The 15,568-nt window shown below is 36.1% G+C and overlaps 1 protein-coding gene across 1 annotated transcript; it reads left to right on the plus strand.

The window, feature by feature from the left end:
- Window positions 1-271: 271 nt before the first annotated feature.
- On the plus strand, window positions 272-15,396 carry LOC117425145 (CBY1-interacting BAR domain-containing protein 2-like). Its single transcript, XM_034041851.3, has 10 exons — window positions 272-372; window positions 7,206-7,900; window positions 9,430-9,664; window positions 10,064-10,132; window positions 10,457-10,558; window positions 12,393-12,398; window positions 13,214-13,318; window positions 14,091-14,204; window positions 14,509-14,616; window positions 15,180-15,396. Exons 2-10 carry the CDS (start codon window positions 7,881-7,883, stop codon window positions 15,288-15,290), a joined length of 870 nt encoding a protein of 289 aa, XP_033897742.1. The 5' UTR covers window positions 272-372; window positions 7,206-7,880; the 3' UTR covers window positions 15,291-15,396.
- The last annotated feature ends 172 nt before the right edge of the window (window positions 15,397-15,568 follow it).

The raw sequence follows: 15,568 nt of genomic DNA on the forward strand, positions 1-15,568 counted from the left end.
CAGAGAATACACACCTGGACCATGCCACCTGAACCAAGGCTGATTGGTGAAGGAGCTCACAGCAGCAATGACAGCTTTGCCTCCATGCTGCAGGAACTACAATAGCACAGACTTATTGCAGATTTTATGGGGAATCTTCATGAGCTACCAAACGTGTGCATTGTCAATATTGTTGAATTATATTTGTTTCAGTTCTGTTTTTATTATGTGTCTGTATTTTCAACATTTCTCCTTTCTACCTTGCCACACAGAGAGAGGAATTGAGGAAGTAATGGCTTTGTTCACATAGCCAGCCAGTGCATCAGCTATGCAGTGCAAGGCAGAGTTTCAAGACTTAACTTTTATGGACTGTAAATGGAATTGGCAGTGTTAGTAAGTATCTTTACAGTAAATTACATTTTCATATTGTTTTAAATGTATTATTTTTAGGACATATGTAACATGGGCTAGATCAGTCAATGTTTCTTTGCAATAGTAAGCACCAGCGCCATCTAGTGAACACTCTGTATTCCCACCAAAACAAAAGGACCCACAGTTGACAGTAACTAGATGGCACTTGTGCTTACGAACATACTGTAAAGACACTCTGGCTGTCTATAGCTGGTAACAGCAACTGAAGAGCACCTTCTGAACTATATACCTTACCATATGAAAAACATTAAAATACAGTAGTTTAGTGTCTGTATTTAGAACCAAAATGTAAATATTATAACAAGGTAAGGGGGTAGCCAAAAAAAAAAAAAAAACTATGAAAATTAAAACAATTTGCTTAATTGGTACATAAAGCATCTTGAATTGAAATTGGTTTGTAACAGGATTATTCCTTGAAGGGCAAAACTCTCTCTCAAAAAAAAATGTAAAAACTGCTTACCCAACATGAAGTTGCACAGGTATTAAACTGCATGAATAAGAAACAGGGCTGAATAAATCGCCAACTAGGCAGGACTGTGCTTCTTATTACAGCAAGCTACTTCCAAACTTCAGACTGATTTAAAACTGTTTTTAACAAGTTTTGGTTAACTTTGACACATAAAATAACCCTATGAATCCCAGGATATGTCTTGCATTTTGAATATCAAGCTGTGCACCTCCATTCATAATGTAGGTCTCACATGTACTGTTTTGAAAGACATTTCTAAACAAAATTAATATCTTGTATCGTAGCAAGTTAAAGAAAATTCTCGGTTGCTATGTTTTACAATGGTGAAATAAGTGGAAGATTACCTGAAAGTAAGGCTTACCAATAAATATTTATTTAACCTAGTATAGTACCAATTCATTTTTAAATGAAAATACATAAGTGTACGTGTAACAAATGCAAGTACAGGATAAGTGAGATTTATTGAATTGGTGCCTTGTAAAGTATCGAAATTCCATGTATTCTCCAGTTTACATTGTTTTGAAACTCTCTTTACAGAGATATACCAGGATAAGCACACTTGTAACTGAACCACTGGAGACGTGATAAGCCATTTCCATAGCATGTTCTCAACATCTCCTCACTCAAAAATCTGGGATAGCAGCCAGATTTGTAAATTTATTTCAGTACCCTTGCTGTGTTAACTTCAGATGAAATGATATGAACCTTTTAAACAAATATCCACTAAGAAACAGCCAATGCTCTGTGTTTAAATATCGCTGTTATTAAAGAAAATATTTCTACACTGAGATTTTTTACACATAGTTAAAAGGCACAATAAAAAAGGTTGCTTTTCTGCCAGGCTGGTAAAACCACTATCCTCAGCCCTGAAACAAACACAGTGATCGGACAGTTTAATTTCACTGTAATCGTCATAAAAGATTTGAGCTTTGATTTGCCAGAGAGGAGTAGTAAGTTGCCATAGATGCTTCTTAAAGATATTAATTGAGCAGCAGAATTTAATCATTAAAATAATCCTGCAAAAGCAGGAAGCGAACAAAGGCAGATTACGTTTTGTGAGATTAAAAGATTTAATTCATTTTACAGCTTCCTAGTATTTTAGCTTCATATGTTTTCAATTGTAGACTCATATGATTTACATTTGTGAACAGTACCCTTAAACTTCCAAGTCCAGAAATCCTTATTCCAATATTGTATGTTCCTGTATAACTAAGGCCTTTTGTTTAGTTTATCTTAGAGAAATTTACTGAAAAATGTATTATCAAAGCTATGTTTCAGTTTGTATCTGTTTTCACTCACAATTCAGTACACTCAGACATAAATGACTTCAAATGGACTAAACAACAATGGTGACAATAAGCTGACTTTATCAGGAGTTCACCAGTAACCTATCAATATAAAACACAGACGTGTTGTTACAACAAATATGCATATTTTATTGTGGAACTCCTAATGCTTTCAGTTTTCAAAGTGATATTAAGTGGGGTAGAAATTGGTTACATGCAACAGGTTTCTCAGTTGTTTATTTCAAATGTAATAACTGTAGTGGGTGTTTTTCTCCTTTCAGATAAAATGATGTAAATTAAACATTGGAGTAAATAAAACCTGAAGTGAAAATTTGGTTAAGAGTCTTCCTAAAATGACCCTTCCCTTGCAACTGCAGCTCGCATGCCGTTATTTCCTGTCTTCCACAGAGTTTACTGCAAACAAACCCCACAGCTCTGCTTTTTAAATCTTGAGTGTCTCCAGCTCAACTGAGACATGTGCCATGGTATGAGGGCTGCTCCCAGAGGGAGAGAGGGAGCCTGTGCTTCTGCTGAACAACAAGCTCTAAATTACTTCAGTAAATCATCTTTACTTGGTCATTCCTTTGATGTGAGGGATTTTGGCAGACATACAAGATTCTACTGTCCAAGCATTGTCAGGGGTTCCCTCTCTCTCTCTCACTCTCTCTCTCACTCCCTGACAGGGCCCTTTATCAATTGGCAGCAGCTCAAAAGATGCTTCGTTGATAAACAGCTTGCTGACCATAAAGCTTCTCTGTGGCTCAGTTGGCCACTATCTTGCTTGTCACAGCTTGTCTTGCTCCTGTGACTTTTCTATAATACAGCTTAACCAACTAAAGAAACCCAAGTCTATATATTTATATATGGTTTAATAGTAGTAATACAAATACATTTAGTAATAGCATTCGTTTTCTCAAAGATATCCATGAACTGGATATCTTAGTGATGTTTTAAAAGAATGACCATTGTTAACTAGACGCATTTTCGAAAAAGAAAATATTAGTCATGAATTGTTTTATATGTAACTGATATTTTGTCATCCTTGAAAACCTGTTTATAGACAAGTTTGCTGTTTTCTCAGCTACTGTCTGGATGGCTGTATTAGTGGTTCACTACTGCCTATCTTCTGATCAAAAGCAGTGTTTTAAGTCTAAGTAATAAAAAAAATAATAAAAAAGAAGGAAAAAAAAAACATGGCACTGAGGATTAAAACAATAGGGCACTTCCTTCTCTTGTTTACATTTCAAAATTATTTGACTGGCATGTTTGTTTTTGAAAACATATGGCCGTTTTTTCATCAAAAAACATCCAGCCATTGAAATTGGCAGCCAATCCAACGCTGATGTGAGGTCGTCAAATACAGAGTAACGGAAGTGCGAGACTATACATTTAGTTCAAAACAAACATGCTGCCTTCCTTGCTGAGCTGTGTACCACATTCACTCTGGGTCACTGGAAACAGCTTGCCTAGGATCAGGATTTATAACTCGCTAGACAATGGGGCTCATGACGCTGTTTCATCCGAGACCCTCTCTACCCAAAGTGCTTTTAAAACATATGCTTTTAAGCTTTTAATGCCATCATTTATTACCCAGTATTAACATGCCAACTGGAAGCCATCTGGGTCTAGAAAACATCCTTACTCAACAGCTGTATATGGTTGATCATGTACGCAGCACCAACTGTATGCAATTAACAGTTTCTGAATGTGCTTACCTGTGTTTGTGAATTATGTGTAAAAGAGTATATGAAAGTGCCATTCGTATGGTTGAATTGACTTTTCTTTTTTTTTTTAGACATACTGTATTCTTAATTTTTTTTTTTGTGACTTGTATAACTTATAAACATCTTGCTGGATTCATTAAACAAATTGTTATCTTCATAAAGGTGGGGGAATGAAACACAAAAAATGACAGATTGTTATAACACCATAGAACAGTGTTTACCCAAAACGCACACCCCATTGGCATTTAATAGATTTATGGGGGAATTGTTTGCAAGCACATTGACAGGATTTGCTGTGAAAACCGTTCATCCAGACTACTGTGCATCACATACACCTATCAAACCTCCCCAGTTCTTATTTTACAGACTTTCAGTAAAGTACTGCTCATTATTAAAAACCTGCTGATGATTTTGGCCCTGCCCAAAGAATTGAGGTACTTATCCCCAATGTACTGGCCCCTAGAATGCAATTAAACTCAATGATGTCAGAGCTCTCCGCTCCATCTTCAATTCCAAGTTCCTCTGTATCCCTTTTAACAAAACTGAAAAGTAACAGAGCCTTGTGTTCAGTTGTTAACAGCAGCTGTATACAATGCATTCTGGGGTAGTTGAACTTGTTGCTAAACTTGATGCAACCCCCATACTGATGACCTCAGTAAAAACTCATTCAAAACAAAACCAAAAAAGGCTTGAATATGGAGTTTTCTACCCTGCTGCTCACCATAAAATATACCTGGGGGCCTGGGAGGTGGGTGGGCTACAATTAAGGAAAAGCCCTGTTCACAAATTCTTGACGTGGATTTATGAATGGAAACATGTTCCGGCACTACTTTTGAGGGGCGTCTTAGTGATGAAGTCAATGAAACCTTAGAATTACGAGGCTCCAAGGCCAATTAAGGTTGTTTATTTTCTACATACTGATGTAAAGGCCAAGAAAGTTTCCTAGATTTTAATGTGGAAACTACTACCGTGAAGAAGCCTGCTTTTCAAAATAGTTCTAATTAATTAGTTTCACTTTTTTTTTTTTGCTTGTATTAGTAATAGTCTTGGGTATGCACTGTTTTGGCCATGACAGCCACATTGACATTCATGCTTTACTGTGGCTCAAAACTACAGACACAGCACCAATTACCACTGTTTTCTTTAACAGTTCTTGCTCTGTATAATAAAGTGTCCATATGTAGGTTCATCTGCTCTTTTGTAATGCAGCCATCTTGGTCTATGTGCTCTAATATATCTTGCACTGTACATATGTCCACAAACCACACAAATGCAGTAATATATCAATACACTCTCCTAGAATACATTTTGTTTTAAAGTTCTGGAGGTCAGGGTGGCTATCTCTTTGGTTGTGTTGCTCTGCTATATTCCTTATCCAAACTGTTTATTTACTTCATCTGAGATCTGGGTTGCCTCAGTGCAAAACAAGCAATAACAAACATTTATGAAAGCTGTTTATTCCAGTTAGCTGCATTTATTTTTTGTGTGAAAAAAAACATATTTGTCATCCAAAACCATATTTATAGGGATAACTTGCATATTATGAAGAAAATCATACAAAAGCATTTTGTTTTAGGCTTTTTGCAATACATTTTTTTAAAGTGTCAGTAAGTTGTTGGTGGGCTCATTTGAAGAGCTGGCACAGGTCATTATTTCACTATTTGATTTATAGGTTGTCAAACTTGTCATTGCAGAGAGCTTCCTGGCAATGTCTCCAATCTCAAACAAGGGACAAATGTTTCAAATGAACACTGGGCCTTCTTGGATTAACTAGAATACTTTGGAAGGGATGCAGGGTCTTTGTGAAAAGCCCTCTTTCAGAAACTCTTTGGAGTTGTTACTATTGGCAAAGCTATAACAACCACAGACTCTGCCCCAAGCCAGACCTTCAGTAAGCAGAAGGCTCGGATTGTGATGGCTGAATTCTGTCTCATAGTCAGAGGGGTTATAGACGGTCTAAAGACCTTAGGAACAGCTGGAACTTTTCTTTCAAAGTTAAAGATTATTTTTCCACTGAAATGTTACAAATAGGAGGATTATACTAATGGTTAGAGCCAAAGTAATTCTGCACTGTCATTTGAAAGTTTGCTTTCCATGCTTACTCTATACATTTACCATGCTTTTTAACATTGTTATATTTAATACACACACACACACACACACACACACACACACACACACACACACACACCTTTGTTAGGTAAATTTAAATACTTTGTATCATTAACATTGTCATATTATGTATTTCTTACCTATTTATTTTCCCATTGCATTTGTTCTCTACAATTATCAATTGTTGTTTTTTCTTATGGTTCCCATACTTACTAGGTATTCCAGCAAAATGTTTTTTTTTTTTTAAACTCTGTATTCTAAAAGCTAAGTGGCATGGCAAACATAAGCAAATGATAATGGTATAGTTGAAAAGGCAGAAATTACAGTTGCACACGCCTAATGGTCATTTTTAAAACTCACTTCAGAAATTCAGCTGTGGGAGAACAGGATATGAAACAGATAAGAAAAGACATTTTCTGAGCATGTATAATTTGAGATATTCCCAAGTCAACACCCTACAACATTAAATAATGTAGAAATACAGCAATACAGCAATTTTGATGTTACCTATTGACATTTGAATCGAATAGTGGGATCCCTCCTCCCCCCTTTCTTGGAAGACCCTATAAAACAGAGTAGCTAACTAGATTCAGCTATCTTCACCTAATCTGCTCTGAAGCTTGACATCTAAGATTCAGCTAATCTGTAGCATCAAGGTACTGTCAGCTCCAGCGACAAGCTCCCAGTCGGGGGTTATCTCCACACAGGGGGCAGATGAGAAAAACAGACGCTGCTGGCATGTGCTAAAGTGTTTAACCTTCCTGGGATGAAGAAAGGCTGAGAGAGACAGAGAGAGAGACAGAGAGAGAGAGAGAGAGAGAGAGAGAGAGAGAGAGAGAGAGAGAGAGAGAGAGAGAGAGAGAGAGAGAGAAGAGAGACCCTCCATTGAATAATTCATGCTGCTTCATTACAACACCCATGAAAAAGGGCCTTTTTGGAACCTTTTCTCTGGTTTATTCCAGCCTGCAATTTCCTCCTGTTTAGCGAAAGGAATAAAACTGAAGAGAGAAAAACAAGAACCACACAGTATTTTTCCCCCAGGAGTAAATGATCAGAGTAAAGATATTTGGGAATAAGTCATTTTAGGCACAATTCTATTACAATTTTTAAACAAACAAGAAACACTGCTACTCGCGCAAGTCCATTAATTGTCTTTGATAAAGCAAGGAGTTGAATACAGTGTATTGTTTCCATTTCCCCCAGTCTATATAAAGGGAGAAGGGAAGAGCCCTGCATGATGGCAAGGATTCTGAGGCTGCTTGTCTGAAGCGTTTATCGTGGCAGATTATAGCTGCTGTCCATAGGGGAGAATTGGCAGGCACATCAAAGCATAATTCCCCCTCCACGCCTAACTGATGGTAACACTCACACATCCAGATACAATCAAGGAAGGGAAGGTTGCACATGTATTATATGAAATTATTTTAGATTAGGAAAATAAACCAACAGAAGAATTGTGTTTTTTAAAGAACATTTATAATATATTCACATTTAATATGCATCATCTATAATTAAGTATGAAACAATGCATTAAAAGCTAAATGCTTAGTGAGTCAGGTTTTGAATGTTGCACTGCTGAAGAAGAAGAATTAAATATATATAAGATTTCATCTTTTTCTGCTCTATTGTATGTTGGCCTAATTTTTTGTGTGTGTGTGTGTGTTTTTTTTATTAAATCTCACCTTGCAAGTAATTCTAAAGACATGGACGTGCTTCCCTCTTGTGGCGAACTGAAAATGTATTCTTGAAACGATATGCTAAGAGGCTTGAGCATTTTGTTTACATTCCCATGGCAACACGTTTGCAGCGTTACCTGTTGCAGGTGTTGGGCTAGTTGCATTTCATTTCAGGCAAAAGTATATTTATCGCTCAAGCACCATGAACACCCTCCTATCCAGGTAAGCATTCTTTATGCAATATTGTCTTTAAATATACTTAATGCTAAGTATCAAACATTCTGGTTTGTAAGGTTGTTTTTTTTTTCTGTTAAACGCATATGTCGAACTATTTTTAGATGTGTTTTGCAAAGTACTGACATCTCAATAGACACCTATAAATTTGAGTTTACAAGTGGATTTATTTGTAGGCCTACACAATACTGCTTTAATGTGGCAGTATGATTCATGTAAGAAGAATGTCATATATTTCTAACCGTCACTGGTGGCTGCTAAAACATCTACAAGTGAATTGCAGCTGGCTGTCAACCCTGCGTCGTTAAAAATGTCACTGTGGTATTCACGCTAAAGGGAAAGCTAAATTTAATAGTATTATTGGTAATTATAAAATAAAATGGTAACCATGGTAAACGAACAGTAAATTCATAAAGCATATAAAAACCACGGTAGACTTTATTTAAGGGTCGTGTTGCCCTTCAGGTATAATTTCAAACACGTTTCCATAGAGCTGAAGACATTACGTTCCTGTGTCACCTGGCCTCGTTTGACGCATTTTGGCAGAATCAATGGAAAGTATGGAGGCTGAGCGCCAGGATAAAACTGCAGTGTCCTGACTAAATGGTTGCTATGAAGTTTTCCAAACAATTTTCCCTCAAACAGAAATGTGAGGACTGCTTGGACAGATTAAGCCAAACATTCCCACAAAGGTTGCCTGAAATGCCACTCTGCTTGTGCCAATAATGATTGGTACTTCTCTGCTCCCTTTTTGGAGACCCTGTTGAAGTTTTACCAGTAGAGACACTATTAACAACCATGCAAAAGTTTGATTTCCAAGTTTGTTGTTGTATTTCAGGGCATTCACTTAAGCAAAAAAAATCGGTATTTGTTATTTTGTTAGCTAATGTATTTTGTTGTAACTTTTTACTCAAAATAAATACAAATTGTAATTCTCCCAAAGTGGAAACTGCACACTCTGTCTCTACTATATTGTGAGTAGGGATCTCAAACTTAAATAATCTTTCGCTTTTCCTTTTCTTTAAATTTTCCTGCTAGCCAGTAAAATAAAAACATACAGTACAGCTAGCTAATGATGTTTCAGGTCACTTTTCTTTCCAAAAAATGTTATGATTTTAACTGACTTGATAAAGGAGATACAATCAGCAGATAGACAGACCACTATATTTGTGTGTTTTCTATCTTGCATCTCTATCATATAAATTAAAATATGAATATGCCTTTCCTCACTGATCCCCTCAATACCCCCCTGGAGCCCAAGCCAGGCATTTGTATTGATAATGCAACAGCATATCTCACACTCGCAAACCACTGCTACTCACTAAACGAAATCTGTGCCTCCTAACAACAGCTTGGTTGCTATTTATCAATCAGGAAGATTAATAATTTGTTTTTAATTGCTAATATGTGACCACAATGGGCAGCCTGCTAGAATGTCATATCAGTCACTGAATCTGGGCAGATTACATTGAAGGATCCTACACTGATGTAAATTTTTTTTTTTTTTTTTTTTCAAGGGATTCCCAAGTGAAGATCATGGAAACCACAGTGGGCCATGCTGAAAAGTATCTGGGCCAGTTCTGCACATTGATGGCTTCCTACACTCGGAAAACAGCCAAACTCAGAGACAAGGCAGACCTGGTGGTTAAACAGCTTAGCGATTTTGCCAATACTGAGAATCCTGAGCTGAGAACATGTCTGAAGAGTCTAGCTGATGATTTAGCCATGGTGCAGGACTACAGGCAGGCAGAGGTAAGACTGTTCATTAATTAGCTGTTAATGAGAACTCAGTCAGCCAGGAGATTGTGTCCTGAGGTCTGTACAATTGATTTAAACAGTGGCAGATCTAAATACTGCTAATGTTGGCATACATAGTTTTACAGACAAAAAGACAATGACGAGATTAACATGCACTGTTAGAGAAGTTTGGTTTCAAAACCATGGGAAAATGCTTTTTTTTTATTTTTACTAACTGGATTATTGTGAATATATTTCGGTAATATTTTCAAAGGCGATGCAGACACTATCATGGCCCGTTTCTAATTATGATTAGTCTTTGCTTCTACCAATTTTATAGCCAGCAGACAAACAGCTAACTGCCTTAGGCCTTATTGCATTACATTTTAACTCAGCAGGACTTTGTTTTCATAGGTGGAGAGGCTGGAAACTAGGGTTGTCATGCCACTGAAAGCTTATGGAGACATTATCAAACAAAAACGGGTAAGTGGTGCTGTGGTTACATGACTGATTATCATTAGCAACATCAAGGGACATAGAGGAGCATTAAATGAGTAGTTATTCAGGAGAATCCGGTTTCCCTTGTGCATTTATACACTGTGAAACAATAGTAGGATCAGTGTACACAGTAGCACATGTCTCCTGGGTATACAGCCTGATAATTAGCAATTGTTGCCCTTCACTGTATTTTTGTATTGAGGAAAAGGACACAGTATTCCAGTTTAAGCTATTTAATGTTACTGTAGCTCAATGGTATTTTTTTATTTTTTATTTATTATTTCATAGTCTATTTGCCATTTTCCCCAGGCAGACATGAAGAAGTTCAACAGTACTCGGAACCATGAGATGAAAGAACTGGGAAAACTGGAGAAGATTAGGCTGAAAAACCCCTCAGACAGACATGGGATTGTATCCTTTTGAAAACGCACAACATTTCTAGTGTATTGTATTTATTTATTTATTTTATTTTTGTATTTATTAAAAAAAAACAAATGTGCATTTCATGGCCATTGTCAAGTTGAGTTCAGTTGATTTAAAAACAGAACTTTCTGCTGGTAACCAACTTGCATAAATTGATGTCCACCCTCCCCAAGAAAAGTAAAAAGCATGGCAAAGTGTAATAAAGCATAGTGAAAGCATGGTACAGCATAGGTAAGCATTGTAAAGGATAGCAAGGTATGGTAAAGCATATTAATAAACATGGCAAACTTGGGTAAACTATGGTAAATGCATAGTATACCATGGGAAAACTGCAAAAAATACTGTGGTAAACTTTTATAAGGGCTGCAGCAGTTATTTGCAAGCTAAGTAGAGCAGGGATATATTTCAAAGTGATCTGCTTCAGCTACTTGTCTTGTTCCAGATGTGGTTGTATTACTTGGTTGTTTATTTGTGTCATGTTCCAGATGGCTGTTTTCTCAGTTGTCTGACTTTAAAACATGGTGAACACCAGAAAAAACAAACAAACGAACAAAAAAAACCAAGTGTGTTAAAAAGGTTTGGCAGACGTCAGAGTAGGTGTTTTTGAAAGCAAAAGACAAACATGATTCAGACCACAATTACAGATGCAAATACAGCTCAAATAGGCAATTTGTAAACAACATGAAACCAGTGAAATCAGTGCCAACTGTCCACATTTCACAACCGGGGGCCGTATATGTGGAACGTGTGGATGCCAGTAGTTTGGTTGTGCAACGTTTTGTGCAAAAACGTCGTTAAGTGTGAATAGGATAAATTATGTGTCAAATAGAGATTGCTACATTATTGTTCATTACCTTCACATTAACTAGTTGGTGCCTATTATGTGAAATACTTTACTCAGAAATGTACAAATCCAAGTCAAACATCACTTGCATACACCCGTTTAACGCCTACGCTCAAAGACTAGTTATAAATTAATTTGTGTCAAGAAGGTCTGTATAGCATATACACTGTTTTAATACAGTAGCATTATTTTTTACAACATAATACATTTAAAAAGTTACATCTCTTTTTTTACAAAACAAAAACAATCCAAATTCTGTATTATCAGCTGTGGTTTATTACCATTTCACGGGGTGTCCGTTGGGACTGTAAGGATAGAGCAGAGGAAGCAGAAACGAGCTGTTAGTAAGACAGTATCGAGTGGAGGATGCTCGGCCAAGGGCTTAGAGAGGCCCGAGCTTGAAATTAGGATAGCAAAGAGATCCCGACCAATGAGCTCTCCTATTGCCGAGGACAGAGCTTAGTCGAAGGTCACGTTCCTGAGGATCTGAAAACATATAAAAGGGCTCTGCTCGGAAGAAACGCCTCTTGGGCTATAGGAATAGTCCAACAGCTTAGGACTGAAAGGAAAGATAGTAAAGGATCCCCTAACTGGTCTGGTGCTGCCCTCACATGAACTTTAGAGGTTGTACTGTTTATTATCTTAATACTCCGTTACAGGTGTTCAGTTGATCAGTTCACTTGTGGTTCATTAGATGATGGGCTTAAAGATGACTACAATGTGTTTTAATGAATTTTTAGTGATGATTGGCGCTAGTTGGATTTCTGTTTTATATTAATTGTGATTAGAATGTTATTGTAATGAAGTTGCATCTTTCATGGTACTCATTTTACCTTCCAGAAGTGCAGCGCACTTCTCTATGCATCTGTTTTTAAATATATTACTTAATATGTATTAATAAAATAACAGCTTTTTGTGTTTAACAACATTTTTCTTTTTTTAAGAAGGATTGCTTTTCCTTAACCATTTTCTTTTCAGTCCCAGGTATGCATCTTGATCAATGATGAATACATGCCAAGGCTGCAATGAAAAGTTTCCAGTCTTTTTCCTGCATATAGGTTCAGTCCTCTTTAGCAAAGAGACTATAGGACTTCTTAAAGCAATTGACAAATGTAAAAGATTATATTTATTTTACATTGATTTTACAAGGAAGACACCTTTTGAAAGTGAGACCTGGCCAGTAATGTGGCAAATAAACAGCAACATTTCATTTTATACACACATCATCCAGTGTTGCATGCATCATCAAAGCTAGTTTCCAAAAAGCATTCTAACACTGTGGAACATTGTGCTGTTACATTTTCAATGATGTGCTTGAAGTCAAGCATGACGTTGGTTCTAGGACCAGGAAGCAATGTAACTAAAAGCTTTTTTTGACCACTTGCTAACCTGACTTTAGAAGCACCAGTTTGTTAACAAATCATTAATTCGATGGTAGTTTACCCTAAGTGGCTTTGTAGACAAAGCTTTTACTTCTACAGTCAGTGTAATTTGCACCTTTCAGTCTGAAAGGAGAAAAATACCAATTTAATGTTACAGGAAGTAAATGAGGAGAAAAATGTCATGTCTTTCTGTTTATCTGTTATCTGTCCTTACCTTGAATAAAAACTATTTTGCCTGCCAGATTCTTTGATAACCATGTCAATTAAACTAGTTTATAGGCAATGATGTCAGTTATAAGAATCCCTTACATTTTCTTCTACTTCTTTCCGGTCAGTGATAAAGTGTAGCACATTAAACACGATATCCTCCTTTGTATTGAAATGTCTTGTTTTATAATCCTTTCCTGTTTTATCCAGGCTGAAGCCAATGCCCAGAAAGCCTCAGCTGAAGCTTCCCGCACCACACGTCAGCTTGAAGAAACCATAAATGACTTCCAGAAACAAAAAATGGAAGACATCAAGGTACTGTGTTACATAAAAGAATAAATAACACAATAACAATACACAGTAACATGCATTTAGCTTACAAATTTATATAACTGGTAGGAAGAAAGTTTAAACATATTTTTTACTAAGAAAAACACCATGGAGAGAAATGCTGGATTATGAAAGTAAAACAAACAAAAATAGAACTGTTTTTCTACTTGAATTGCTTTATTCTTTATGATAATTGAAGCTTGTGGTTGTATAGACACATCATTGTTCAGCCCTTTTTTAAATTCATTTAGCCAAATCCTCCATATCCCAACACTTACTGTGCATACAGATATACGTACTGTTCATATATATGGTTGGGTCATTCTGTAGCACAGGTTAATTAGAGTATCATTATCTGGGAATATAAATAGATGTCTGCCCTCAGATCTCACATCTTTAGATTTACTAAATGTGTACTTTAACTGGTAGAGAACCACATGTCCATGTATTGCTATTGAGTAAGAATGTAGGGATATTTGGATGAATCTGTTCCATCCATCTGTATGTCACACCTTCATTTATAGACAGAGTGCATGTAGGTCATGATATACTTTTCCATGATAATTTGGTATGTACAGCAGTGGCAGGGATGGATGCATGTTACTAACACTTGTTATTATTATTAGTATCAGCAGTAGCAGCATATCAAGTTTTTATTATTAAATGAACCAGTTGCATCAAATTATTAATTACTGTATCTTCGTACGTATATCGTTTTGTGTTTTCAGTGAGCTGGTCTTGTTTCTTTGTCTTTCAGAAAATTTTCTCAGACTTTCTAACCATTGAGATGCTTTTCCATGCAAAAGCCCTAGAAGTTTACTCCAGTACTTTTCAAAACCTGGAAAACTTCGATATGGAGAAAGATCTGGAGGTAAGGAAAGAATTAAAGCAATACAAAATTGTTTTTAAATAGGTTTTTATAGCATCACTTTTTTTGACATTTGTTAATTTGTTTACACTTCCCAGCAATACTATGTGACAGTTAAATACAGAATTTGATATAGTCTGACATAAATAGAGTTAATAAATTAATATCATGGTAAACACATTATTATTAATGTGTATACAAGTATATTATTATATTATTAATTATACAAGTACTGTACTTGTATACTACTTGTAACTACCGCACTATCAATGAGATAATTTTAATTAGCTTGTAACTGATTTTATAGATATACAGATCAAGGGTCCATATTTATGACGGTACCATTGATTCCATGGCTTTACCAACCAGTAGATCCACTTCTTCAATGCAACGCGGTTCACGTCCAACCTGGAGGGTGAGTAATAATACTGTATCCATGCTCATTCCTCACATTAGCATGTGCTTTTTATCTCTGTTCAGATATGTAACACCAAGGCTAAGGTTTTATAAAATGAAAAGTAAGATGAACAAAAATACTGTGTATGATCACATGTACCTCAGAGCCCCAAGCTGCTTCACAAATAGAAATATGTGAACTGAGAAAGATATGTACAACGTATCGAAACGTTGGGCAGCTGGCTCCTTGAGTTAAAATATACACAAACACACACACACACACCATGGGGTTGTGTCTATAGAACCATACAGAGAATATTTTCAGTGTTTATGCAAGTCTTACTTATATATAAGGTATAGGAGTCTGGTATATATTTTTTTGTTATATTATCCTATTTATTCCATTGGAGCAAAAAAGTACCTATATATAGTTGGATGTATGTTTCAAGCTTTTATGACACATTTTGGCTACCAACTGTATTACCAGCTGGCACTTATCTTGTACCATGTGTCTGACATTTCTGACCTGGTAATTCTGTGTTAATGTTTGTGTGATATGAGCTCAGTGTTTTTCTTGCACAGACCCCCCAGAGTACATTGCGTAGACAGCAGGAAATTGAGGATGTGTATGAATCGGAAGAGGAAGATGATTTAGAGGACCTGGGTGAAGAATACGCACAAATCAGAAGATAATAATCTGATAATATATTGTTGTGGGAAAAGAACAGTTGCATTTAAATCTTTAGTTTCATATATAGTTTATAGTATTATTTGTAGTATTAATAAACAGAAAATAATGTGTATCATGCTTTTTTTTTATCTGTCTTTGCAATTATTCTTTTGGTTGTATATATACAGTATATATATATTTTATAATGAGACAGATACATTTTTACTCAGCTACCCAATTAATTGTATGCTACTGAATGGTGCAACCTTGGTCCTATAGAGGGCGGTATTGTAATTCAAAT

This window comes from Acipenser ruthenus, chromosome 20, assembly GCF_902713425.1.
Source record: "Acipenser ruthenus chromosome 20, fAciRut3.2 maternal haplotype, whole genome shotgun sequence".
NCBI lineage: Eukaryota > Metazoa > Chordata > Actinopteri > Acipenseriformes > Acipenseridae > Acipenser > Acipenser ruthenus.